The 26,931-nt window shown below is 43.5% G+C and overlaps 2 protein-coding genes and 1 pseudogene across 2 annotated transcripts in view; 1 reads left to right on the top strand and 2 right to left on the bottom strand.

The window, feature by feature from the left end:
* Window positions 1–1,287: 1,287 nt before the first annotated feature.
* Window positions 1,288–1,725, bottom strand: LOC102829109 (40S ribosomal protein S24-like). The gene has a single exon (XM_006833942.1). It carries the CDS (start codon window positions 1,723–1,725, stop codon window positions 1,288–1,290), a length of 438 nt encoding a protein of 145 aa, XP_006834005.1.
* Window positions 1,726–11,859: 10,134 nt separating this feature from the next.
* LOC102828713 lies at window positions 11,860–14,648 on the top strand (annotated as a pseudogene).
* A 9,144-nt stretch (window positions 14,649–23,792) lies between these two features.
* Window positions 23,793–26,931, bottom strand: part of AMOTL1 (angiomotin like 1) — a 76,484-nt gene continuing 73,345 nt past the window's right edge. Inside the window, exons 11-12 of the mRNA XM_006833741.1 lie at window positions 26,145–26,420; window positions 23,793–24,252 (exon numbers count right to left, since the gene is read on the bottom strand). Coding sequence (XP_006833804.1) covers window positions 24,146–24,252; window positions 26,145–26,420 — 383 coding nt within the window. The 3' untranslated portion in view covers window positions 23,793–24,145. The remainder of the gene's footprint in view (window positions 24,253–26,144; window positions 26,421–26,931) is intronic.

The following is a 26,931-nucleotide window of genomic DNA, read 5'->3' as shown; positions in this document are numbered from 1 at the left end:
TCTGAGGCTGTAAATATTTACAGGAGCAGAAAGCCTCATCTTTCTCCAGTTGAACAGCCAGTAGTTTCGAACTGCTGACCTTGAGGTTTGCAGCCCGATTCGTAACCACTATGCTACCAGAGCTCCCATACTGCTTGCTAAATCCTAACGAGGTTTCATGGATTGGATTGTGTCTCCTCAAAATATGTGCCAATTTGGTTGGGCCATGATTCTCAGTGGATTGGCAGTTACATTTGTTGTTATTGTTGGTAAGTGCCGTTGAGTCAATTCTGACTCATAGTGACCCTGTTTAGAGTTTTCAAGGAGCAACTGGTAAGTTTGAACCGCCAAACCTTGTGGTTTGCAGTCCAGTGCTTATTCTACAGCACCACACCAGGAGTCCATGTAATGATATAATGTGGTAGTCCTCCATGATAAACAAATAAGAGGATTAATGGTGGGAAACATCACCCTGACCCCATCATGACCCCGATCCTATGTAAGAGACAGAAACAAGCAGAGAAGGGTTACCTAGTACCAAAAAAAAAAAAAAAAAAAAAAAGGAAGAGCTAGAAGTGCAGTGTGTCCTTTGGGCCTGGGGTTACTGACTGTGAAAGTCGTGTTGTTGTTGTTAAGTACCATTGAGTCAGTTCCGACTCATAACATCTCTATGCACAACAGAGTGAAACACTGCCTGGTTCTGCCCCATCCTCACAGAAGTTATGTTTGAATCCATTGTTACTGCCACTGAATCAATCAGTCTTGTTGGAGGTCTTCCCAGTGTGTCTTTCTCCAGGCCTGGTCTCTCCTGACAACATGTCCTAAGTATGACAAGAGATCAAATCATGCCATCCTTGTTTCTAAGGGGTATTCTGGCTGCACTTCTTCCAACACAGATTTGTTTGTTTTTCTGGCAGTTCATGGTATTTTCAATATTCTTTGCCAACGTATTTCAAATGCATGGATTTTTGTATGGTCTTCCTTATTCGTTGTCCAACTTTTGCATGCATATGAGGTGATTGGAAATACCATGGCTTGGTTTAGGTGCACTTAGTCCTCAAAAGGAGCTCTGGTAGCATAGTGGTTACGAATCGGGCTGCGAACCTTAAGGTCAGCGGTTCAAAACTACCAGCCGCTCTGCGGGAGAAAGATGAGGCTTTCTACTCCCGTAAGGATTTACACCCTCGGAAACCCTGTACAGGGTCGCTATGGGTCAGAACCGACTCAACGGCACTTAACAACAACAGTCCTCAAAGTGACTTTTTTACCCCTTTTTTTTTTTTTTTTTTTTAAAGATTTTAGGGTTTATTAATCCTCTGGTGAAAAATCCACAGTCACTGCAGAATATTTATTCCTTCTTTTTGCCAGCACCAACATTGGCCTTTGCAGTCCCCCTACTTTTTTCATTCTGTTTTTGCGTTCCTTGTGCTGTTTTCTTGAGGTTTTCTTCTTCTTATACAGGCCATGTCTTGCAAGTCTGTGTTTGGGTTCATTTTTCTTTGCATAATCCAAGGAATCGTAAATCATGCCGAAGCCAGTAGTCTTGCCACCACCAAAATGGGTTCTGAATCCAAACACAAATATGACATCTGGTGTTGTCTTACACACTTTGGCAAGTTTTCCCCAAATTTCTGTCTTAGGTACTGTTGCCTTCCTGGGGTGAAGGACATCAATGACCATATGTTTCTGCTGAAGTAGTCGGTTGGTCATGAATTTCCTTGTCCAGATAGTTACTGTGCCATTCATGATGGCGGCAGATGCTCAGGCAGCTGGGGAGGAAAAAGCTCTTTAACACTTTAAAGAAGTCTTCTGTGGCAGATTTTCCTAATGCAATACATCACTTGATTTTTTTTTTTTTTCCTTTTCTTTTGTTTTTATAAATTTTTATTGTGAATTATGTGATAGTTTACATAGGGAAATATTAGCTTTACCTTCATCCTATCATATTTTGTTTCATTGCAATGATTACAATCCCCTCCATGCATCATCAAACAACACAAGCCTGCCCCCCGGCCGTCAGCACAGAACCCCTCTTCCTCCCTGAGTCCAGAGTCCCCAGCCACTTCATTTCTCCACATCATCGTCTCGCCTCCATCTCTGGCATCACTGCTTCTCTGGATAGGGTCGCACTCTGCTCTTCTCCCTTGATGGTACCAGGGACCTCCGCTCCTGGACTGCAAAATCAACCACTCTCCTCCTTTTGTTACAAAACGTCTACCTTTACATTTCCAAACCTCGCAGTCAGTCCTGATTACAATTATTCACTATTGTACCACAAATCGCTTAATTTCTTGACGGCTACTTCCTTTAGTGTTGATTGTGCAAAATGAAGTCTTTGACAACTTCAATTTTTTCTCCTTTCATCAAGATGTTGTTGGTCCAGTTATGAGGATGTTTGTTTTCTTTACATTGAGGTGCAATCCTTAATGAAGGCCGTAGTTTTTGATCTTCATGAGTAAGTATTTTAAGTGTTCTTCATTTCCAACGAGCAAGGTAGTATCCTCTGCATATCACAGATTGTTAATGTGTCTTCCTCCAATCCTGATGCCACGTTTTTCTCTATATAATCCAGCTTCTTGGATTATTTGCCCAGAATGCAGATTGGATCAGCTGCTAAAAGGATAAATCATGGTGCACACCATTCCTGATTTAACCATTCAGTATCCCTTTGATATATTCTCAGTCTATGTACATGCCCTAATGAGCAAAATTAAGTGTTTTGGAATACCCATTCTTCGCAATGTTATCCATAATTTGTTAGGACCCACACAATAGAATTCCTTTGTATAGTTAATAAAGCACAGGTAAACATCTTTCTGATATTTTTTGCTTTTAGCCAAGATCCATCTAACATCAGCAATGATATTCCTAGCTCCACATTATCTTCTGAATCCTGCTTTTATTTCTAGCAGCTCCCTGTTAATGTACTGTTACAACCACTTCAGCAAAGCTTTACTTGCATGTGATAATACTGATATTGCTTGATGATATCCACATTCTGTAGGATTTCCTGTCCTTGGAATGGGCACAAATATGATCTCTTCCAATCAGATAGCCAGGTAGTTGTCTTCCAAAATTTCTTGCCATAGTCCAGTGAGTGCTTCCAGTGTTGCATCAGTTTGTTGAAAGATTTCAATTTGTAATCTGTCAGTTCCTGGAACCTTGTTTTTCACCAATGCCTTCAGTGAAGCTTGTATTTCTTCCTTCAATACCATTGGTTCTTGAACGTATGATTCTTTTTGAAATGGTTGAACATCCTTAATTCCTTTTTGGGGCTCTGTGTATTCCTTCCATTGTCTTTTGATGCTTTCTGCATCATTCAATATTTTGCCCATAGAATCCTTCAATATTGCAAATTAATGCTTGAGTTTTATTTTTCTTCCCCTCATTTCTTTCAGTTTGAGAAATACTGAGCATGCTCTTCCCTTTTGGCTTCCTAACTTCCGGTCTTTACACATTTCATTGTAATACTTTACTTTGTCTTCTGGTGCTGCCCTTTGCCATTTTTCGTTGCTTAGCTTCTCTGTGCTCTAGAAAAAGTTTCAGAGTCTCTTCTGGTACCCATTTTGATTTTTTCCCCTGCATTTTGAATAACCTTTTACTTTCTTCATATATGATGCTCTTGATGTCATCCCACAACTCTTTCTATCTTTGGTGATTAGCAACTAATACATCCAATCTGTTCTTGAGATGGTCTTTAAATTAAGGTGAGATTTACTCAAGGTCATATTTTGGCTCTAGTGGATTTATTTTCATCTTTTCAGCTTTATCCTGAACTTGCATATAAGCCATTGATGATCTGTTCTACCATTGACCCTGGGCCTTGTTTTGGCCATTGTCTTCCCACAGATGTAGTCAATTTGATTCCTTTGTAGTCTATCTGGTGAGGCAGATGTAGAAAAAAGTAGAAGCAATATTTTTGACCTACCCTTGTATGTCATCCCACTCCTTTATTGCTGCTCTACTGAGAAGTCATAGGTTAGTCATATTGATTGTTCTTTTTAGGTAACATTCTGCTTTCAACAGACTTCTCTCAGTATTCTTTCTTTTCCTTTGGTTTTAGAAAATTTGATTATGATAGGTCTTACTGATTTTCTTTGGGGTTTGGAGTTCATTGGGATATCTTCTCATCTTTCATGATTTTAAGGAATTTTTCTGTCAACAAATCTACAATTTTCTTTGTGATTTTTTTTTTGTCTCTTCGTTTGTAATTCCAGTCCCATCGAGTTATTCCTTTTAATGGTATCACACATAATTCTTAAGCTTTCTTCAAGCTTTTTTTCTGGATTCTTTCTTAACAGATTAGTAGTAACGGTTTTGTCTTCAATTTTTCTGACTCTATCTTACATTGCTTCAGGTTTACTTCTTTGCTCTTCTAATGTGTTATCTATTTCTGAAATTTTAGTGTTAATCTTCTAGATTTCTAGTTGTTGTTTTGTAAGTTTTCTAATTTAATCAATTTGTTCTTGTAATGTTTTCCCGAATTCTGCTAGGATTTTATCTGTGTTTCCTTGATTTTACCTGATTTTCTAGACTTTGTCTTTCTTTGCCATGATCTATTTCTTGATTTGTAGAAGGTTACTATCTATAATTATTTTAAATCACTTATCTAGAAGTTCCAATACCATTTCTTCCTTCAGAAGATTATCTGACCCTGTATTTTGGTCACTTTCTTGAGCCATCATATCCTGTTTGTGTGGACTGAAGTTTTCTGTTATCTCCCAACATTGTGGTGGTGGTATATTTATTGATTGGTTTTATGTTGGTTTGCTACGTCCTGATATTTTGTTTTAATATATTTGGGTAGGGCAGAGGGCAGGGTGTACTACTCTTTTGGTAGTTTAGAAGCATTGGGACACTCACCACCTGTCTTTGGATGGATTTGGTAGCAGGTGGGAGGATGGGCACTAGTCTCCGTTCACTAGTCATGTAAAGCAGCTGAGAGTGGGCTTGGTGGGTGTTGGTTTCCATCTGTCATTCATCCAGTAGTGCTGGAGTGGGTAGTGTCACTTGCCTTGCGGATGGAAGGGTGGGTGTGCTAGGTATGGCTGGGTAGGGTTGCTGCCTCCCAACTGATGGGCAAGGAAAAAGGGGAAGGAAAAGGAGAAAGAAAGAAAAACAAACAACCTGGGCAGCACCAGCGTAAGTATTGCCACCAAACACATCAGAAGCAGGAGCACAGCACTTGATCTATGTGAGGACATGCCACCAACCATGCAGGCAGCAGGATTGTGGCACCATCAACCACAGTGGCTGTAACCATGCATCACACAACCTGTAAAAGTATGCCCTGCAGATGTCTGGGGCAACAGCCAAGCAGTACTTGATTTGTGGGAGCATGCTGTGCTGCAGGTTATTAGCAACATGTTGGGAGGCTGCAGGGCTGGAAAGTGATCCAGGTGAAACACCAGGTCAGGAAGGGGCAGTGGGAACACCTCTGGACAATGGGAGCTTGTACAGGAGGAGGACAGTGTAACTCTCTGGTTGTGGATCTCTGTTGTGGCCAGTTATCTGGCTCCTGTCCTGAGTCAATGCAGACGGTTAGGGCCACCTGGAGCTCAGCATCTCCAGCCACCACCCATAGATCCTCCCCTCTACATCAGTGCCCCACTCGAACTACCAGAGACCACAACTTGGTCCAATTCTTCAGCCTTTCCTTTGATTTTTAAAGTTCAAAATATTTCTTCTATAGCCAATTCTCTGTTGTAAGAGAGACATCACCAGGCATCTGGCTTAACTGTCATCTTAGACTGCCTCCTTCTAACTGATATTTTCTTCCAGAAAGTTTGGGTTTTTTTCCTTAGCAGAAAATTTAACTATTCTTGAGAACTTCAGCCAGATGACTGGGATACAAGACTGAGAGGCTAAGTCTCTTTTCATTAAGGTATTTTCTAGACTTCTTACCTACAAATAGGCTGGAGTAAATCATGACAGAAATACTGTTCCCACAACTAACATGAGCTGAGCTTTAGTAGGAAGGTCAGAGTTTGGAATCTTTTGGAATTTAGGTTCTGATGAAGCTGAGTTCTTCCCTTACAAGAAACTCTAGACTGTTGGCAGGACCACAGAAACTAGAAATTCTTTGCCTCTGAGTGAAAATGTCCAAAAAATTTTACTCTACATAAAATTTATGCCATTCCTTCTGAAGCGTTCTCTAACATGGTAGGAATACAAGATTGCCTTTTGAGAGGTCAACAGCTCCAGTCAATTTGGGAACAGATCTAAAGAAGCAACTGGTTTAGAAAATTGACTTTAGAAAGTCCAATGGCCTGTCAAAAGTCAATCATCAGTGACCTGTTCAATCTCCTTAAAGCAGGAATTACACTATATTTTATCCTAAAATGGCAGGGAACAATGGGAAGAATGAGACCTTAATGAAAATTCTCATGTTTCCCTTGAAAAATTCCAACTTTGGGTTCCTTTTTGCCTGACAGTTTACAATCTCTGCCCAGTATAAGCCACACTTCCATGCTCTGTTCCTGGCTCTTACCTAGAAAAACTTAAATAGCAACAAAACAAATAAACACTTGCCATAGAGTTAAAAAAAAAACAAACTATCATATGATCTCCATTGTTTCTATCAATGCATCTTGATTGTGTGTTTCATCAATTTCAGACTGAAGAAACTGCTAGAATTCTTCAGTTTCATCATCTTTGTCATCGGTGGTTGGTGCATAAATTTAAATAATAATGGCATTAACCTGTCTTCCTTGTTGTTATTAAGTGCCATGGAGTCAGTTCTGACTCATAATGGCCCTGTATAGGGTTTCCAAGGAGTAGCCGGCTCCAGGTCGTCCCTGAAGGTGTATGGATATAATCCTATCACAGACAATATTATATAGAAAGATAGATTTTAAAATGCTCTTTTTGAAGATGAATGTGACTACATCCGTCTTCAATTTGTCATTCCCAGCATAGTAAACCACATGATTATACCATTTTAAATGGCTGATACCTGTCAATTTCACCTCACTGCTGTTGTTGAATGCTGTTGAGTCAGTTCTGACTCACTGCCACCCTGTATAGGATTTCTGAAGAGTGGCTGGTCTCAACTTAGTGGTTAGCAGTCCAGGGCTTATCTAAGAGCACCACACCAGTTCACTAATGTCTAGGATGTCGATCTTAAAGCGTTTCATTTCATTTTTGGTGACTTCTAGTTTTACTAGATTTATTCTTTGTACATCCCACATTCTGATTATGAATGTAGGCTTACAGCTGCTTCTTCTCATTTTGAGTTTTCTACATCAGCAAATTAAGATCTTTAAAGCTTTGCTTCATTCATGTCATTAAAGTCTACTCTACTTTGAGGTGTGGGCTTCTGGTGCGGTGCTATAGGATTAGCACTGGACTACAAACCACAAAGTCAGCAGTTCAAACTCACCAGCTTCTCCTTGGAACCTCTATACAGAGTCACTCTGAGTTGGAACTGACTCGACAACACTTAACAACAACATTAACTACTTTGAGGAGGCAGCTCTTCCTTCTCCAGTCATATTTTGGATGCATTCCAACCTGAGGGCCTCATCTTCTAGCACTCCATTGACAACGTTCTGCTGCTACTTGTAAGGTTCTTTGTGGCCGATCATTGGGGAACAGTCTGCCTCTTCTTTTTCCTAGCTCTGCTGAAATCTGTCCAATATGGGGACCCTGTTGGTATTTAAATTATGGGTGGCATAGCATCACAGAAACCCTCAAGTCACCACATTATGGCAAACAGACATGATGTGAAACTCCTAGATCGAAAGTTGGGCTACTGCCATGACACATGGAGATCTCCAAGGAATGCTGAAAGGAGACAAAGGACATGTCTCTAAAGCCAGCTCTGTGAATGTGAACTTCTAACCTTCTAAACTATGAGAGAATAACTCAAAACCATGTGCTTGTGGTGTTTCTATTATATCAGTACTAGATAACTAAAATAGGAGGGCGCTGGCCTGGGGAAGGGGCTATGGGTAGTCCTGCACTGATTTATTAACTATGGAATTAATTCCCTGTCCTGTAACCCAGGAATGGAGGATGAAAGCTGAGTGGCTAGAAATTTGAAAGATTTCAGAATTATTTTGTTTCACTGATCTTCAGCATTATTAAATAGATGAAACTGGATATTTTAAAATGCAAATTAAGGGTCTCCTGTTTCTACTAGTCATTTTATATGATGTGCTTTGCCTTTAGCCACCTTGAATCGTTGTGGGGAAGATGAAAGGAGAAACAAAGTATAAGCAAACAAATATCAGAAAGGCAAAATCCCCTAATTCAAATCTATTGAGATGATGAAGTTCAAAGGAGGTGAAAAAACAAAACAAAAACAAGGAGCCTCAGAGATTTCCATTACGTGAAATGGACATACTATTTGACAGCTATGTGTAACCAAGGTTTATAACTTCTCACTTAGAATATGTGAGGGACCTGAGAGATCAGTAGTATTGCCTATATCTTGGGGGGCAGATGGTCACCTGTCAAGAAGGTTGGCATATCTGTATTCTTTAATGCTGTTTCTTTCTTCTCCCCCCCCCCCCCCCCAAAAAAAAAAAAAAAAACCCCCAAACAAAAAAAAAATAGAAAGCAAGGGAACAGAAAGCAGCTCTAGCTGACAAGACAGCCCATATTGCAAGTGGATAATTTAGAAAGAAGGGAGAGGTATTCACATACATGGAACCATTTGAATGTTTCCTCAGCAGGTATCATACTAGGAATTCCACAGCAGCTACTCAGGGAGTCTGTTTGGAAGGAAGCTTTACCAAAACCTGTGAATGAAGTCATAATCGGTATTCTGTAATTACCCTACCATGTAGTTGGAAACTAGTAGGGCATAGAAAGCTACCTTGGGTGAGTCAGGAGCCCCACACCTGCTTTTATTACTCTCTAGCACCAAATGAGAGAAATCCAATTACATAGCTTAGTAGGAAGGAAAGACCTATTGGTTCTCATAACTAAAACACCAGAGAGGCAGGAGTGCACCTGGACCCGGGGAGACCCAGAGTCGCCAGCAAGAGCATAGCCACGACTCTTCCAGTCTCTTCTCTTTGCTTTCTCTGCTTCCTGCCTTCCACCTCTCTCAGCCTGTTTCTATATCACTGTGGGTCTGCCTACCAGTTGACCTAGCTCTGTCACCAGAGAAGGACTATAGCCTGGCTAAAGCTGGCTTTGTGCTCTGAATGGTTCAGCTTAGATGACTGAATTAATGACGGTAAGAAGGAAAGGAACTATGAATGGCATTGGCAGGGTCAGGTGTCTCTGCCAGGCAAGTCAGCAGCAGACAGGAAGTGTGGTCTGTAAGGAGGCAGCAGGGGCCCCTCATAACCATGTGGTTAGCATCTCAGAAGATGGAGGTAGGATGCTGGACACTTCAGATCCTGTAACCAGGATTTCCCCCAGAACATATTCTCCCAAAGAGCAGGACCATCTGAGTGTCCTACCTCCCTGCTTGCTCCCCTAAAAGTACCTATAGAGGTTTTTATGAAGCCATAAAAAGCCCTCTGGGGAGTTCCACCCTCTCTTCCATTCAGGCTGTGGAGCTGATTTCTCCATCACCTGCTTGCTTGTCTCAGAAGAAGCCCCTCTGTGAGGCTTTATCAGCATCTCTCACCCAGGTGATGGAAGACTGAACAGAGTCCAGTGTCTTAGGGTCCTAGTGCTGCTGTCTCTATTACTGCCTTGGGGCTGCCGACGGCAGCCATCCAGACGTCCTCCAAATGCCAAGCTTGGAGAATCTCAACAGATATATTTGAGTACCTGGTGTACATACCTCAATAAAGATGAATAACTAGCTAATTGTTACCTATGATATCAACTCAACTTCAACATAGAGGCTACATGATACAGTGTGAAACTTTTGACTTTGAGAATCAAACAAAGCTAGCCTCAAATACCTGTCCTCCCCACGCTTTACTTTCTGGCTGAACTTCTCTGAACCTTCATGTGCTTGCTGTTGTGAAGACCAAATGTAGCACTGATGTAACATAACTGATTCTTAGTAGGCTATCAGTTCACTTTAGCCTTCTTTCAGGGCAGGGGTGGCCGGAGTCGTGTGTTCCACCCAGGAGCTGAAATTGCAGGGCACGTGATTCATTTCTGGTAGTAACCTCATGAGTGAACCATGAACTGAATTTCTGCTTACAGGCTGCTCCTAAAGCTAAATATTTGTAAAAATCAGAGAGACACTCTGCAAAACCAAAGTGTTGGTGATAAAGGAAAGATCAATGTCACATTCCTGAACAAAGTCACACTGGATCCAAGTTTGAGTTGAATTATGGCAGGAAAATGTCTTTTTCTGTAGGCCAAAGGGTGTTAGGTGGAAAATCAGCTCCCTTTTCGTCAAGAGAACAGACATAGGTTTTCTGGATAGAAATGGGGCCATCTAGGCCAAACTGGGCTTGAGCCATTGGCTAGGGCCATGGGGCTGTCAAGTTCTTGGAATTCTAACATCAGCATGACATCATCAATGAGTGCTTGGACAGGCAAATGGAAATGATATGCAATGGAGAAACGCAATGGGACAGCATTCAGGCAAGCTGGACATATACATATGTTGTAAGTTTTAGCATCTTCTTAGGAGGGAAACTGCACATTCTCCCCAACTCCCCCCCTGCTTGTAGCTTTCCCTTACCTCTTGGGAAACTGCTGTGGGGAAGCTGGGTGGCAGTAAAGGAGCTTTTAATACTTGGGATCTTAGTGGCCTGCCTCTCCTCCATACAAATGAATGCTATATGGTCACAAAAGATGATAAGACAAGTCTGTATAGACTGGCAAAGAAACCTACCTATCATCTATTTTTGGCAAGGTGTATACCACAGACCCAGTGGCACCTAACAACATGCATAGCATGATCTTATTTTTAATAATATTCATTCATGCATAACTATATTATTTATCTAGCTGTAGAGAAATCTTGAAAGAAATCTTCCAAATTGTTCAGAATGGTTACTTACAGGCATTTTGAGGAGTGGGTGGTTTTTACTTTGTAAAATTCTGTTTGTTTGTTTTATAGCAGATGTACACTACTTGTATAATAAATTTGAAACTAAAATATACAATCTCCTATTAGAAAATTTCCTTGAAAAGTTACTGAACATACACAGGAAGCAGTTTGGGAAAACTCATATTGGGTTCAACTTTTTATGAGCAATGACTCTGTATATGGGATCCTAGTGTGATGCTGTAGGATAAGCAGTGGACCACAAAGTCAGTGGTTCAAAGCCACCGGCTCTTCCTTAGAAACTCTATACAGGGCCACTATGGGTGGAAACCAACTCAATGGCACTTAACAACAAAAACAAACTTTGTATTTGGAGTTTCTGGGTGGTGTAAACTCAGTTAACTGAAAGGGTGAAAGGTTGAGTCCACCCAGAAGTACCTCTAAAGGAAGGCTTGGTGATCAACTTCTGAACAAGTTAGTCACTGAAAATCCTATGGGTTGCCACGAGTACATATTAAGAAGTTTGAACTTTCTCATGAAGGCACGGGGAGTTAATAATGTTGCAGATTCCCTCAAGAGACTATGTGATCAGACCCACATCAGAAAGCTTGAGAGACAGAAGAGTGTTGTGACATAGAGTCTCTGAAACCAGTTTGCCTGTTTGAATTCCTGCCCTACCATTCACAAGCTTGATAACTTTGTGCAAGAGACTTAATTTCTCTGCCTCTCAGTTTCTCCACCAGTATGGAGGTGGAGTGGGGACTCCAAAAACCCACTGCTCTGATCCTCAAGGACAGAGTTGAACTGTTCCATAGGGTTTCCAAGGTGCTGAGTGTAAGGTGGAAAATAGAAATCATTAAGAAAGCCAGCTGCCTCATCTTTATCCCATGGAGTTGCTGGTGGGTTCAAACCTCAGACCTTTGGGTGAGCAGCTGCGCTGCCAGAGTTCCTTCTCAGCCATTACCATGGAAGGAGACTGGAGGCAGGGGGCTCCTGCAGGAGGCGCAAATTCTGGACCTAAGGCCGTGGGGATGGTGAAAGTGAAGGTATGGAGGCCACACTGGAAGGTGGAGTGGACAGGGTTAGAGGGAGGGAGGAGCTGAGTCTGACCTTAGGTCTGGTGTCAGGTGACTGGGAAACTCACACAGAGAAATATATCAGGCACAACCAAGGATTTCATGTGACTGAAAACCAGATGTTTCCACCTTATACTCAGCATCTCTGGGCCACACAAAGGACCCCCACCCTAACACTGCACAAGGTTACCAGTTTGTTGTTGTTGTTCAAGTGCCGTTGAGTCGGTTCTGACCCATAGCAATCCTGAACAGGGTTTTCGAGGCTGTAAATCTTTATGGGAGCAGAAAGCCTCATCTTTCTCCCACGGAGTAGCTGGTAGTTTCCAACTATTGACCTTGCGGTTCGCAGCCTGATTTGTAACCACTATGCTACCAGAACCAGTTAACCTTGTGTTAATTAAGAAAGTCAAATGAATATAAATTAAATAATATGTATCCCACAAATACACCAGAGCACTGGTCCAGCCTGTCTAGCCAGTACAGGTCTTCTGATATAAATGTCACATTTTCAAGTCTCAGTCATGGTATTCCAACTGGCCAATTGCCACCAATTCTCTTTAGAACTAAGAAAAACAAAAACAAGTAATTAAAGCATTAAACCAAGAACAAAAACTAACACCAAGGCCACATACAAGGTATGGAAAGGGGATTGAGCAGATCACTTATTAAGCTGTGGGACTTGAGCACACTTCACCTTTCCCAAGTCTGGGTCCTCATCTGGAACTCAGGGATAATAATGTTTCATACCACCTACCTATGGGGTGGTGGTGGTTGTTAAACGCCGTTGAGTCGTTTCTGACTCATAGCGACCCTATATAGGGTTTCCAAGGAGTGGCTGGTGGATTTGAATCAACAACCTGGTGGTTAGTAGGCCAGGGCTGATCCTATAGTGCCACACCAGGGCTCCATGGGTAGTGAAGATGAAATAAGTTGATAGTTCAAAGTCAGCACAATAACTATTAGTTCTTCCTTTCCTCCAACATTCGTAGGGACTAATTAAATCAACCAATGTATAAAGTTATATATTATTAGTTTCCAGCAACTGTTGTTAAGTGCTGTTGGGTTGGTTCTGACTCATAGTGACCCTGTATAGGGTTTCTGAGGAGCAGTTGGTGAGTTTGAACTGCTGACCTTGCAGTTCAAATGGACTTTACTGTCCAGTGCGTATTCTACAGTGTCCCATCAGAACTCCAGTTTCCAACAATAGGACTATAAATTATTATACTCCAAATAATTAAAAAATGCAGACTGTGAACCTCATATTCTGTTTATACATTATGAGTTTTCAGTAACTTGGTGAGAGTTACTTTTCAATAGAAATCCACATCAGACGGGGAGGGTCTCCTTAGCCTTCTGGGATCCATCAACTTCAAGTTCAGACTCTTAAGAATCATATGTTGTTGTTCAGTGTTGTCAATTCGTTCTGACTCACAGCAACCCTATATTGGGTTTCTAAGGAGTGGTTATTGGGTTTGAACCGCTGACCATGAGGTTAGCTGTCCAGTGTTCATCCTACAGCACCACACCAGGACTCCAAAGAATCATCTGTACATCTCCTAATGTTCTAGAAGAGATTTGAGGGTGACGGACTAACCTTGAATGGCATGTAGGCTCACCTGGATAAGGTACGAAGGTGTCCGTTTATCTGTGAATATGCGACGGCTAAAGGACACAGATCAGAGAGAATAAGAAAATGTAGCAACATTCTTTACTGACACACAAAAAACCTTTTAATTTCAACAACACATAACTCTTAAGAAAGGATTTCCAATTCATTCACATTAAATACTGTACCACCAGAGGAATCCCTGGCTTCAGGGATGGGGGATCTGAGGCATTCTATGTAGAATGTCTTGAGTGTTGTGTGGATGTAAAACCCATTTCACAAGATGGAAACTGAGAGAGCCCTCCTCAGTGTGGGAAAGCAGTGCTCAACATCAGCCACTGGTTGATTTATGACCAGGTTACTGTTGTTAAGTGCCTTCAAGTCAGCTCAGATTCACAGTGACCCTGTTTCTGAAGAGCTGCTGGTGAGTTCGAACTGCCAACCTTGAGGTTCAAACCGACATTGCAGCCTAGTGCTCATCTTACAGTGCCACATCCTTCCCTTCCTCAACCTTGGAAGTGCCTACCATGCATCCAAGTGTGTTTCTCACCAACGTGCACATCATGGCCCTGCTCAATGTCTGACGGCAGACCTCTGAGGCCTGCACCACTCACCTTCACTACTAGTGGATCCCGGTGGAGGAGAGCCACACAGCTGACATTAGCTCCCACTTTTAAGAAGCAATAGACTTATTGACTGTGTCAGGGAAAAGAGAGGCAGGGGCCTGGTCCACTGTGAGGCTGGCATCTCTCGTTTGCCCACCATCTACATGGCTTACCTCATGAAGACCTAGCAGTTCCACCTGAAAGAATGTGATCTCATCCAACTTTGACTTCATGGATGAACTCCTATTATATGAATCTGAGATCCTGCCTGCCATGCCTCACCCCCAGACTCCCTCTTGCCAAGGAGAGGCGGCAGGCTCTTCATGTCTAGACCATTTGCAGACATTGAGTCCTGACATGCAGGGCTCCTACTATACGTTTCCTGCCTCGGTTCTGGAGCCAGTGCCCACTTGCTGGACAGCCTCAGAACTCAGCAGGAGCCCATGGCCACAGCCACATCCTGCTAAATCCATAATGGGGAGCCAGCTGAGCCCCAAGAGCAACTGTGATGCAGTGTTTTAAACTCGTGGACATTTCATGACTTTTGCTATACTGAAGGCCTCACTCTATCACACTGCTCCAGTTGGATAGAGAAGGGGTCACCAGTTGCAAATAGACTTCAGATTGGCCTTGGGGATAGGTTCTCTGGATTGAAGGAAGGCCAAGCTATTATGCTAACACAGCATATGTTGACTATTGTACTTCCAGACCTCCTGCCCTCTCAGGACTGCTCAGTTCTCGCACCTCAACATTCACTTTTTCATTTTAAGCACAAGGCACTAAGTACCTGCAGCAATGTGGGAGAATACAGTTGCTGGCCTAGGAGAAAAGGCACTTAGTTACAAGCCAATCCATTTTGAAGGAAGTACAATTTCCACCTTAGGTTTTGGACTTTGATGGTCGCTGTAGTTTCAGAACATTAGCTGATCACCATCTAGTCAGGAAAGTAACCCCCTTGGGTTTGTAGGTCCACTGGTGAGAACCATCCCAATAGAAATGCTTTCCTATTAAGGTGCTACCCCATGCTCATTTACAACAGAAGTCCTTGGGCACAGACCACCTGCCAGGCCACAAGGGGCAAGGGAGTGGTCAAAGCAATCTTACTGGGTTGTCCATGTGCTGAGTTGAGCTCTCACAGGTTTTTGGAGTTCCCTGTTGAGTCCACTGGAGGCAATCGGTTGAAGGAACAAGACGTTGACTCTTTGGGGTTTCTCTTTCACTGTGGGTTCTTCTCTGACTTAGATTTTGGCATGACTCTTTTACATATTTGAACATTTCTTGTTGCATCGCTTCTCAAAGTCCCTTTTGTGTCATTTAAAAACTACCCCAGACTATAGGACTTCTGGTAGTGTAGTGGTTACAAGTTAGGCTGCTAAACTCAAGGTTAGCAGTTTGAAACTACCAGCTATTCCATAGGAGAAAGATGAGGCTTTCTGCTCCTATAAAGATTTACAGACTCGGAAACCCTATACAGGGTCACTGAGTCGGAAGCAACTCCATAGCACATGACCCCTTCCACCTGACCATAGACCAAAAACTACTCCCTGAGGTGGAACCAATGGGTGCTAGAGAACAAGGATACTCACACTGTGTTATAGTCCATGGCACTAAGTCTCCTTTCCCTGTTGCAGACCGTGTAAGACTGGTCAGAGGTTCGAGGCCCTATAGGCCCGAGTGTAACAAATGAGGCCACTGGCAGTTAATGGCAAATTGTTTTCATCTTAATATTCAGTTATATATATTAAATTAATACACGGAGCCTTTGAAAATCCACAAATAAATGTGATATTTTCCTAAAGCCGAGACTAAAGGTTGCAAGGTTAAACCTTTCTCCAAAGGATTAACTAAAAATATCTTAGCTACTTCTCGATTCTTTGCTCTATAGACAAAGAACCCATCCTCCCTAATCCCTTTTCCAGATGCAGCCCATTCACCTGGGCGTCTCCTGCAGAACTCACCTTCCCCCAACTGTGCTCAGGGGCTATAGATATGTTAATTGGGCCTGAGAAACCAAGTTGCTGGCCTGGGATTCAAACCAGTGAAGTATGATGTAAAATTACCTGAATGTCCGGAAAAGTACTGATGTTAGCTGTACCTTGCCTTGGTCCCTCCCAGCCTGGTGTGAAGCTCCTCCCCTGAATAAAGCAGAGGCCCGAGCCTCCCCAGGTGTGCATTACGGGTTGGAAGGCATGCAGTAAAGATTGCAGGGCATTGAGTTGCTGCCTGCAGAGGCCATGATGCCTGTAGTCCCAAGCCTGCCCACCAGTGATGTATCCACCCTGGCTTTGGGGTGCCTCATTGTCTCCCTTCTTCTGTTTGTCTGTGTATTCTTTCGCTATCCCTATCACCGCTGGATCTCTCCTCCTCGTGAACCAAACACTCGTGAACAACACAACTATGTCGAGGTCAGACCCCGGCATTTCCCCAGCTTGCCGTCTTTTTATGTGCTTGTGTCTACCTAAAGAATTTCCTGATTTACATCTCATTTGGGGCAACTCCTGATTACCATAAGCCTAGTGTGGGACTGTGGCTTAATGCGCTGAACTGTAAAGTCAGCAGTTCAAATCCACCAATCACTCCTCAGAAACCTTATATAAGGTCGCTATGAGTTTGAACCAACTCAACAGCACTTAACAACAACAACCCACAAGCCTAGGTGGTTGTTAAGGGCATTGTTATCCCCTATGGTTCTGTGCAGGCCCCAGGTGAGGTCTCTGGACAGATGGACTAGCATTCCTTGAGGATACAGCAACCCTGACTACCACCAACAGTGACCACACAGCTGGGACTGAGGATTTCTCTCCTTTGTGTACAAGGGGCCAGAACGCAGGTGGGATCTCTCAGGAGCAGCAAGTCCTAGGCCAGCCAAGTTGAGGAACTGCTCAGGCTATTCTTCCAAGCTCTAAACGCAGCAGACCGAGTGAGGCCTACCAGTGTATTCACAGAGCAGTGTTGAAAGCTGAAAGCTGAAGGCCTCAGAGCTGCAAAAGTTTGTCTTTTATGCTAAGTCATATTCACAGGCCCGAGACCCAATGTTCCCTGAAAGGCATTCCTTTGGGTAACTAAGAACCCAAGTAGATTTGAACTCTTCTTCTCCCCAAGATCAACTCACTCTTTACATGGAAGTACACAGGATGTGATCAGGTAGACCTGAGTTCAAATCCCAGTTGTCATTATCTTATTGTGATTTTTTTTTTTTTTTTTTAATATTTTACTTGCCCAATGTTAGTGGCTCTGTTAGCGTAGTGGTTACGAATCGGGCTACAAACCTTAAGGCCAGCAGTTCGAAACTATCAGCTGCTCCGCGGGAGAAAGATGAGGCGTTCTGCTGCTATAAAGATTTATAGCCTCGGAAACCCTGTACAGGGTCGCTATGGGTCGGAACCGACTCGACAGCACTTAACAACAATAATGTTAGTGGCACTGTAGGATCAGCACTGGACTGTGAAACATGAGGTCAACCATCCAGACCAACCAGATGCACCTTGGAAACCCTACACAGGGTTGCTATGAGGACAGCACATAATAGCCACAACAAAATTAGTTGAAGCTATTTCTTCACCTTTCAAATTAGGATCATAACTAGGTTGTAAGAACTGGAGATTCTTCATGTAAATCACACCAGTGATTATTATTGGGGGAGTAGGCACATATCTATGACACTTTCCACAAATTCCCAGTGTGCTTAGTTCTTCTCTTAGTAGGAGAGGCAGCATTACTGGGGCCAGGGATGGGGCGAGGAAGAAGGGCGCTTCCTTTGTGAGACCAGAGGGTACCACCCTCCTCACAAGCAGGATGAATTTGCTTTACTGGCTGTAATCACTGAGGCTCTGGCCTGAATTTGACTAATTTATAATGTGCCTCCTTTTCCCCAAAGTATATCTTTTCTCTCTGTGACACAAGGCACTAATGAGCAACTCCCAGCTCCCACATAGCTGACTTCAGCCCACATTCCCCGAGACAGTTCATTTACCGTGGCTCCTGGCAGGTTCAGAATCCAGGAAAAAGGATGCTCCTATGTGATGGAAATGGGAACGGCCTCCTCTGGGCCCACGGTCTCCCTGTGTTCCGGCTTTCCTTTTTGGTCTGGAGGCGGTCGGAATGGGCAGACTTCCAGCCCTATGGCCTGGATGATTCATTTCCTGTCAAATCCGGAGCTGTGCTCTAGTGAAGGCAGAGTAATGTGAGCATGAAGTTCTCAAGTCAGGGAGTCAAACCTGCTTCCAGAAAAGCTTTTCAAAGGAAACTGTCCCAGAGCAATGGACTGAAATTAAACAAACTCAACATACATGTTCCTCTTTGGGGATGAAAAGAGCAGTGGTGAAGAAAACGATAGCCATTTTATTCATTTATTATATACAATATTAAGGCACAAGTTTAAGCAGCAAAGAATAGGAAAAATCTTTGGCTGAGCAACAACATCAATATTTGCTGTGGGGACAGGCCGTGTTGTTGGGAGTCCTCACTCTGTACACAGACTCATCCAGCTGTATGGGACACCTTGGAAAGAACAGAGCATGCACTGACCAAGCACAGAGATGATGCACAAGAGCCACACACTCAGAGCGAGAGACGGCAGGCTGACCTTCAGGCTTCCCAGCTGAGGCTGGTTCATGTGTGTGCCCTTGATCCACAGAATTGATAAGGACTCATGCAAACCCCCTGTGGACAAACTGGCATACATTCTTCTTTGTAATAAATACTTAAAGGTGGTCTCATCTGGGAACAGAATGTCGGGCAAAGCACATGTGAGCATACCACTGGGCATCAAAACGTAAGGAACTAATGCAAGGAGATGCTGGAGGAGTACTTCATTACACAGAGAACAGGATTCCACTCTGTGAAGGAGCCAAGTTTCATGACAGAAATACCTCAGTCATTGCAGGGCATGACATCTACATGCATTTAAGTATACTACAGCGTAACTGACTACCTAGCAGGAGCTTATAGAAATGAGTGTACACCTACACTTGTGATGTGTACGAGGCATGGTTTGTAGACGCAAATCCACTAGGAGTTATGTGGACTAATCGGTGCAGCCCTCTGGCTGCTCTCTTCTGAAGTGGTCATTTGGAGAGGTTCTAAGAGATGGAAGACTCATTGTGAGAAACATCTTGGGGATTTTTTTTTAAAGAAGCTAAAATGGCGTGACGTACTGTAATCACCTGTCAGTCTTCATCTAACTGAGCTATGAATGACTTTGGATTATTTTCAAAACTTGAATCTATCCTCAGAGGATGATGATTTCTCACCTCTAAGGTTAATCCAAGGAGGAGTGTGCGAGGTCCCTCCCACAGCAAAGTATCACAGAGCATTTCTACATGGGCAGTGATTAGTATACCCCTCTGCCAAGGGGACACCTCTTCAGGAAAGTGGGGTGAGGTGAAACACTTGAATCTTTCTGCTATTTAGAAAACACTAGAAATACAACCCTATGATCATACCTCATGTGTGCACTTACATATACACATATTTATATACCATTAAATTACACATTGCAAAAAAGGATATGCTACTTAAAATGTAGAGGAAAAACAAAAACAAAATTTAAAAACTGCTCATTAGTTCCAGAAGAAATCCATTTACTGAAATGTTGACCTTTACTTGCTCCCAGGTGACTGGCTTCTGGTAACTTCTTAAAACTGCTCAGCTCATCTTCCATGGAGCCACACATCAGAGGCAAACCCAATAAACACTCCTCACATAGAATGAACACATTTTAAACATACTAATTAGCAAGAAGAATAAAAAAAAGATAAGAAAAATAATATTCACTAAGCACATACCAACGATCACCTCAGGTTTTGGGATGGGGAGAAGCTAAGTGTGGATGGGATACTCTCTGGCCACTTAAAGTCATTTAAGAACATTCATGGGATCTCTCTTACTAGTACCACAATACTCCTTTGCTTAAGTGGAGTGCGAGATCAGAGGACACATAGAAGCATGGTCCACAGAGGAGCTGACAAGTGCAGAGGCCGAGCAAGACTCCGGTTTCAGAAAGCACAGCTCTCTGCAGTCTAAGTGTGAGCTCCATGACTGCGGGCCTTTTGAGCTCCTAGTCTACTACTCTTAGCTCCCTCCTGGAAGCCCAGCCTCACCAATATCTGGGCTCCCTGGAACTCAGAAGGCTGCTGTGGGTTGGCAGAACATGAACTCCATCAGGAGTCAGCGTCACTGTGCTACAGCATGAGGAAACTGGTGGCTGTAGCTGTGTGCCATGGAGTCGGTTCCGACTCAGTGACCCTGTGTTGAGTTTCTGAGGCTGTAGGAGCACCGGTGGTAGAGGGCAAAAAGGAGTTCTATGCAGGGGACATTCTCAGAGTGTCTTTCTGAGAACCAGAACCACTGAGTTCTCAGCTCAAAGCTCAGAACTCATTTGGAGAAAATACCTCCATACCCAGAGTTCAAATTCACATGGAATTCAAATTCATACATGAGTTACACAGAGCAGGCGATGGAGAACTAACAAGGAAGTGTATGCTGCCACCCCTTGCTTTCCCTCCCTACACCTGGGAGGGACACACAGTCCTGACCTGCCTGCCCCCTTAGAACACATTCAGCTCAATGCTGTTATTGGCTACCAACCTCTAGGAAACAAAAGAACAGTTGAGAAGAGAATATGGTATCATTCTGAATTTTGTGAAAATAACGTGTGTTTCCTGGCAGTTGAGCTCTGTGGACCTTCAGACAGTAAAAGTTCTTATACACAGGACCAAAATCCTCCAGTCAGAGGCCTGAATCCCACATCTCACATTCTAATACTTCTGACAGCAGGCAGAAGCTTCCTGACAACACATTCAAGGATGAAGCAGAATCATTTTGGCAAATCTTCCTACAAAGTCAAAGTTTTTACCCATCGCCTGACACAGGGTCTTCCCAAGTTCCATAAACACATACTATTAGAAAGTTTTGAAGAAGTACACATCTCTAGACAATGTGGAAATATTTTTTAGATGTCGTGGAAGTCCTACTCATAATGTAACACAAACCTTTTCACCCACCTCTGATGTTTATGGGCAAACCTAGGCATTCTGGGCTGAAGTCTCTATATCTTAGCCCGTGAGAGGTGTGATAGCCATGTGCACATTTGTGTGTGTGTGAGCGTGGACACAGTGCACCTGAAACAGGTGTGCAGGGTGACTATAAGCCCCCTGCTCAAGGCACGCAGCCTGTGGCTAAGGTACAGCTCCTCTCCCAAGGCCCAGCTCCTGGCTAGGGGGTCTTTGGAATGAACTTAACCTCCCCAAACCCCAGTTTTCTCATCTGTGAGAAAGAAAAGAAACTCTCTTCCCCCAAGATTGTTTGAAAGCTTAATGAAAAAGTACTTACAACAGTGCTTGCATACAGTTGTTGTTGTTGTTAAGTGCCGTCGAGTCGGTTCCGACCCATAGCGACCCTGTACAGGGTTTCCGAGGGTGTAAATCCTTACGGGAGTAGAAAGCCTCATCTTTCTCCCGCGGAGCGGCTGGTAGTTTCGAACCACTGACCTTAAGGTTCGCAGCCCAATTCGTAACCACTACGCTACCAAAGCTCCTTTGCATACAGTAAGTACTGAGAAATAAAGTTCTTATTATTTTTCTGAATGTCAAATGAGACACTGCACACTGCCCAGAACTCCAAGTGGGTGGGCCAGTCCCTTTTGTTACATGCAAGCAAGTCTTCAAGAAAGATTTGCTGAGGAAACAGTTCAGGACACTGGTTTGGAAGGAAATCTCCCCTATCAGAAAACAATCCAAAGTTAAGAGTCCTTTTGGCAAAGGGGTCTCAATAGACTAGGGGAAGAAACGACAGAAATGGTGGTTAGGTCTCTACTTGTATCCTGATAACAACGCATCCTACCACCTCAGGGGACCCTGGGAGAGCAAACCAATCATGTGGTGGACTTTGTCAGTGGATGCCCCAGGAGACACGGAGCTGCAGTTCTCTTCTCACCCATTTCTGTGGGAGACAGCCCAGGTTTGGGCAGGGCTGGCAGAGCTAACATCCCTTCCTATCTCTAGGCACTTTCCTACCTGATTCATTCCCAACATTACTTAGATTCCATGATATCTGGAATAGCTAGTTGCCATCCGCTGTCCCTGGCAACCCATGAAAAGTGATGGGGGACAGAGACTGGGATGGGATTCCTGTGTCCCAGTCTCCTCCATATCATTCCTTTCCATACTGCTGCAGCCTCCAGTGCTCTCTCTCTCTGCACCACCAGGCTTTGGGTGAGCTGCTCAGTCACTTGGAGCTTTAGTTGTCCAGTTTGTACAAAACAAGCTACCTGAGCAAACATTTCCAATAATGCTCTTGCTCAGAGTTTCCTTTAGGTGGGACTTAGTGTCTCAGGGCTTTTTGTATGTGTGTGTGTGTCTTAGGTAAGTATGAAGAATGGGATCTGGGAAAAAATCTGGAGGATGAAAGGTCTGATAGCCAGATCAGCTTCTCCCTTTCTGATCCAGCACCTCCTGGAAGCCAGTGTCTAAGAGTCACGTGTGAAGCCCACAGCAAAAGACCAGGAGACACACCACCTACTTTATGCTTCACTCTTGACCCAGGTAGTTTTGGCATACTTTGCACAAGTTGCTCCCAAATTGAAATCTCCTAAAATCATATTACCTGCATCTATACCCACCTGTTACATTACAAAGCAAGCTCACAGCAGAGGATGAGTAATGTGTTAACTGACACATCCAGGTGGAAGTCAGCATGCTCATTAACAGCAACAAGGAGTGCTTATGTGTGTGTGTGTGTGTGTGTGTGTGTGTGTGTGTGTGGTGGAGGGGGATGGTAGAGGCGGAGTTTGCTCCTGAGCCATAACCATCAAAATGTGGTCAAGTTTGCCCCTTAAGACTCTGGATGCTGCTAAGAAAACTGTGTATAAATGGTCACCATTTCCTGGGGCAAACGCCTAAAACACTTACCCCAACAGAGCAATGGGGCAGAAGTGATAAAACTCCTCACAGGAGAGCTGGTGTGAAAGAGAAAAAAGTGAGAGCTATGATCCTAATGTAAGATGCCACAGTCACCCAAGAGTCTCCCATCTCATCACAGCTCACCTCGTCCACAGTCAGAACAGGGTTCACAGCTGCACCCCAACAATGCAATGGTGGAGGAAGCATCGAAGAAGCCAGCTCTGTCCTACTAGTCACTAACAAATACAGCAGGAATAAGGCAGGTCAGATATACTCTAACAAATCCCATGCCTGAAGAATTCTGCCATATCTCATTAAAAAGAGAAAAATGAAGAAAGCGGGAAATTAAACAGTGACGTTGAATCAGAGATGGATGAGAGAAGTCAAGAAGGATGAGGACACAGATCCTAATGCTCCCATCCAGCTTGAAAAATACTGCTCAATCCAGAAAAGCTAAGAAGCCCAATCAGCTCTTGAAAATCAAGCGAAACACATAATTAGGTGGCGACCACCTTTTAAATTCCTCATCACCTGCAGACATTTCTTCTCGCTGTCACTTACACACACACAAATTCCTGGACACCTGAAGGATGGCCCAGGCGATATTACATTATGCTAAGACTAGTTCTAGAGATTTCTAGAAGGTTCTTCTTAAACATAACACGCTAAGAGGCAAGAGAATGGGGTTATTTCAAGGAAGATCCATGCTCAGGTTAATCTGTTTATAACCAGAGAATGGGTGTACCCTCCCCAAGAGACACATTATCTGTAAAACGAAAAAAGTCAATTTCCTATTTCTTCTTAACTTTGTTTCCAAACCTATGCATATCTTCTTTCTTCCATTATGTGCAGGAAAAATCCATAGCACGTTCTTCTATCTTCAATCATGTAGGTCTCTCCTGGGTTTTTTTTTTTTACATTTACAAAAATTTTTCTTATAATCTGAAATCTTTGTCTGTCAAAGCATCTGATTTCCCAACGGCAACCTTCGTGACCTTCCTTCTCCTTCTTTGCCACTTCCCTTGTTTGTCAATGTTCCAAGTGAAATTCAATAGGGAGGAGAGTTAGATGAGGACTTCCATCATTTCTCCATCAGGGAACTCAGGCTTGTGGAGCAAGCTGCTGACACGGCCTTTGTGGTCAGATGCCTTCACATGGCCAGGAGAATTCTCTGCCAAATAGAAGGAGAACATCAGAACAACTCACTCCTTACAAGGGGTGTGGGCTGCATGAGCTCTCTCTAATGGAAACACTTCAGACCCCACCACTCATCTAGAGTGTTCGCTTCCCACAGGGGAATGTAGGTAAGGCAACCTGCAATGGAGCTGGCTGTGGAGAAAAGCTAAGTGTTTCAAAGTACACACCATGGCTGACCCTGATGTTCAGAATCAAATAAAAATCATTCATTCATTGATGATGCATGGAGGAGATTGTAACCATGGCAATGAAATGATATACAAAAGAATGAATGTAAAACTAATGTTCTCCCATGTAAACTATCACATAACTCACAATAAAACAATTAAAAAAAAAAAAAAAAGGGAACCTAGATCCAGAGGGTGTGGAGGAAGGTAGAGTACTATCCAATCTGTCTAGGAAGGGCTGATGAAATGAAATGCAGATGGGTCTCTTGTGATGCAATAGTGAATAATTGTTATCAGGACTGATTGTGAGGGATGGAAATGTAAAGGGGGACATTTTACAGCAAAGAGGGGAGTTAACTTTTCAGTCTAGGAGTGGAGGTCCCTGGGACCATCAATGGAGAAGAGCGGAGAGCGGGGGGAATAAAAAAAATCATTCATTCATCAGGATGGCAATGGGAGATCCTTGAGTGGATGAAGGTGATGTTGGGACATTGTGGAGACACCTCACATTTACCCTTCCTTCACTCATTCAATCAAAACTGACAGGTGCATATTACCTGCTAGGGACTTTTACACACTCCTTACCCTACTTGGAAAAGTTCATCCCAAGAATTAAAGCTCCCAAAATGACAACATTGCATTTACTTTTGTGCTGTGAAAACACACCACCTTAGAGAAAACCACCTTAGAGAAAACAATTAATAAGTAAAAAACAGCTCCCATCTCTGCAAAAAACCAAAACACCAAAACCAAATTAACAAAACACCTCCTGAAGAGGGCTCTCCCTGCACCGCAATGATGGCTGTTGTTGTTAAGTGCTTTAGGGACCCTGTGTACGGTTGCCCAGGAGCTGCTGGTGGCTTTGAACCACCAACCTTGTGGTTAGCAGTCCAGTGCTTACCCTGTAGCACCACATTAGTTCTAACTCTAATTTCCTCTTTCTGCGGACACTTTTGGAGCCATCACAAAGCTCACTCCCTCCAAGCTATCTTCTCTTGTCTGCTCCAACCGAGCAACTCACTAGCATTGGCCCAAGGGCTATACCAGCAGTGAAGCTACTCTATCCTTCTCCTTTAATTAGAATGTGCCCCTGAACCCTGAATCCTTGACATGTAAATATAGTGACAGCAATGCCTGTGTCTGTGGTGTCTTTGAGTCCATGCCACTTGTAGCCACCTCATGTGACTGAGTAGAACTGCTCCATAGGGTTTCTTCGTCTGTAATCTTTATGGGAGCAGATCAGATTTTTCTCCCACAGAGCCATTGGGTGGCTTCAAACCACTAACCATTTGGTTAGCAGTTGAACGTTTAATCATTAAGCCACCAGGGTTCCTTCTGGTACCTGACACTAGCTCCCAAACATTTACAGGAACTAATTTTCTAACATTTCTCAGAGGATCTATTTTCACCCTTTCTGGGGAAGGGTTAGTTATAAAGCACACGTTGAAACGGTAAATGGTAGGTGCAGCTGTGTGCTCATCCTAAATGGAGTAATTCTAGGAGTGCCTTCGTGAAGCTTATTCTCACAACAAGAAGGGTCACACACTGAGGAAAACAATGATCATATTAAAAAAATCCCAGAAAGTGAGAACTGACCGATGCTCTAGCTCTTTCCCCAGCTCGACAGAAAACGCCCTCCCTTAGGCTGGAGAACACAATAGTTTCCAACAGTGTGTAAGAGCAGGAAGGAACCACATACCTGGCTTCTCTCCGGTGCCTCTGGCCCCGGGGTGTTTCAGGATGGGACTGTTAGAGGGGGTCATGCCCAGCCTGCTGCGAGTTGGGAGGGAGGCCATGTTGGGCCAGAAAAGTTCAGTGCTCTTGTCTGTCTGGGTGCTGCTGTCTTTGCTGCCGGTCTTAGCATGGGCGCTGTTGGCTGATGTGGCTGAAAGTGTCGGAGATAATGCTGAGGCAGGAGGGGTTGGCAACACGGGGGCTGAAGAATGCTCATAATGCTCCTTACCCAGCAGCACTCCTGAGGGTAGAAGGACAGCTTGTTCAATACCATCTTTTTTTTTTTTTTTTAAATAGTCTTGGAGATCATTTTCTTCTTGACTGAGGAATGTTTGATTCATTCACCAAGCATTTAATAAGAGTTTATTACGGGCCTGACAAAATGGCAAGCACTGAGAAAATTTTTAAAAAAGAAAGAAAAACAAGATCTGTAAATCTCCTCCCTCCATAACATCTACCAAATGGCATTGTGTCTACCAGGTGATGCTGCTGAGCCTGGTCCACTGAGCACACATTGTGCTAGGGGCGTCATGCACATGACCTCACTTTACGTTTCACAACCCTTCTGTGGGGTGTGGGCTTCCTCTGCCTTACACATACGAAAGACGGGAGCTCAGAGAAATGAAGAGCTCCTAAGTATATCCAAGCCCATCTATTATGCCTTTTCGCAGTTACCCTGCTTGTAGATGCCTGAATCTGAGGATGATGTTCTTGTGGGGAGTGTCAGACCAGGAAGCATCTCTCCTAGGGCC

The sequence above is a fragment of the Chrysochloris asiatica genome, unplaced genomic scaffold (assembly GCF_000296735.1).
Source record: "Chrysochloris asiatica unplaced genomic scaffold, ChrAsi1.0 scaffold00008, whole genome shotgun sequence".
Lineage (NCBI taxonomy): Eukaryota > Metazoa > Chordata > Mammalia > Afrosoricida > Chrysochloridae > Chrysochloris > Chrysochloris asiatica.
This window is presented reverse-complemented; position numbering and strand designations above follow the sequence as displayed.

Excerpts from the sequence above, each read along its gene's own strand:
- LOC102829109 (XM_006833942.1), bottom strand. The coding sequence starts at position 1,725 with ATGAATGGCACAGTAACTATCTGGACAAGGAAATTCATGACCAACCGA.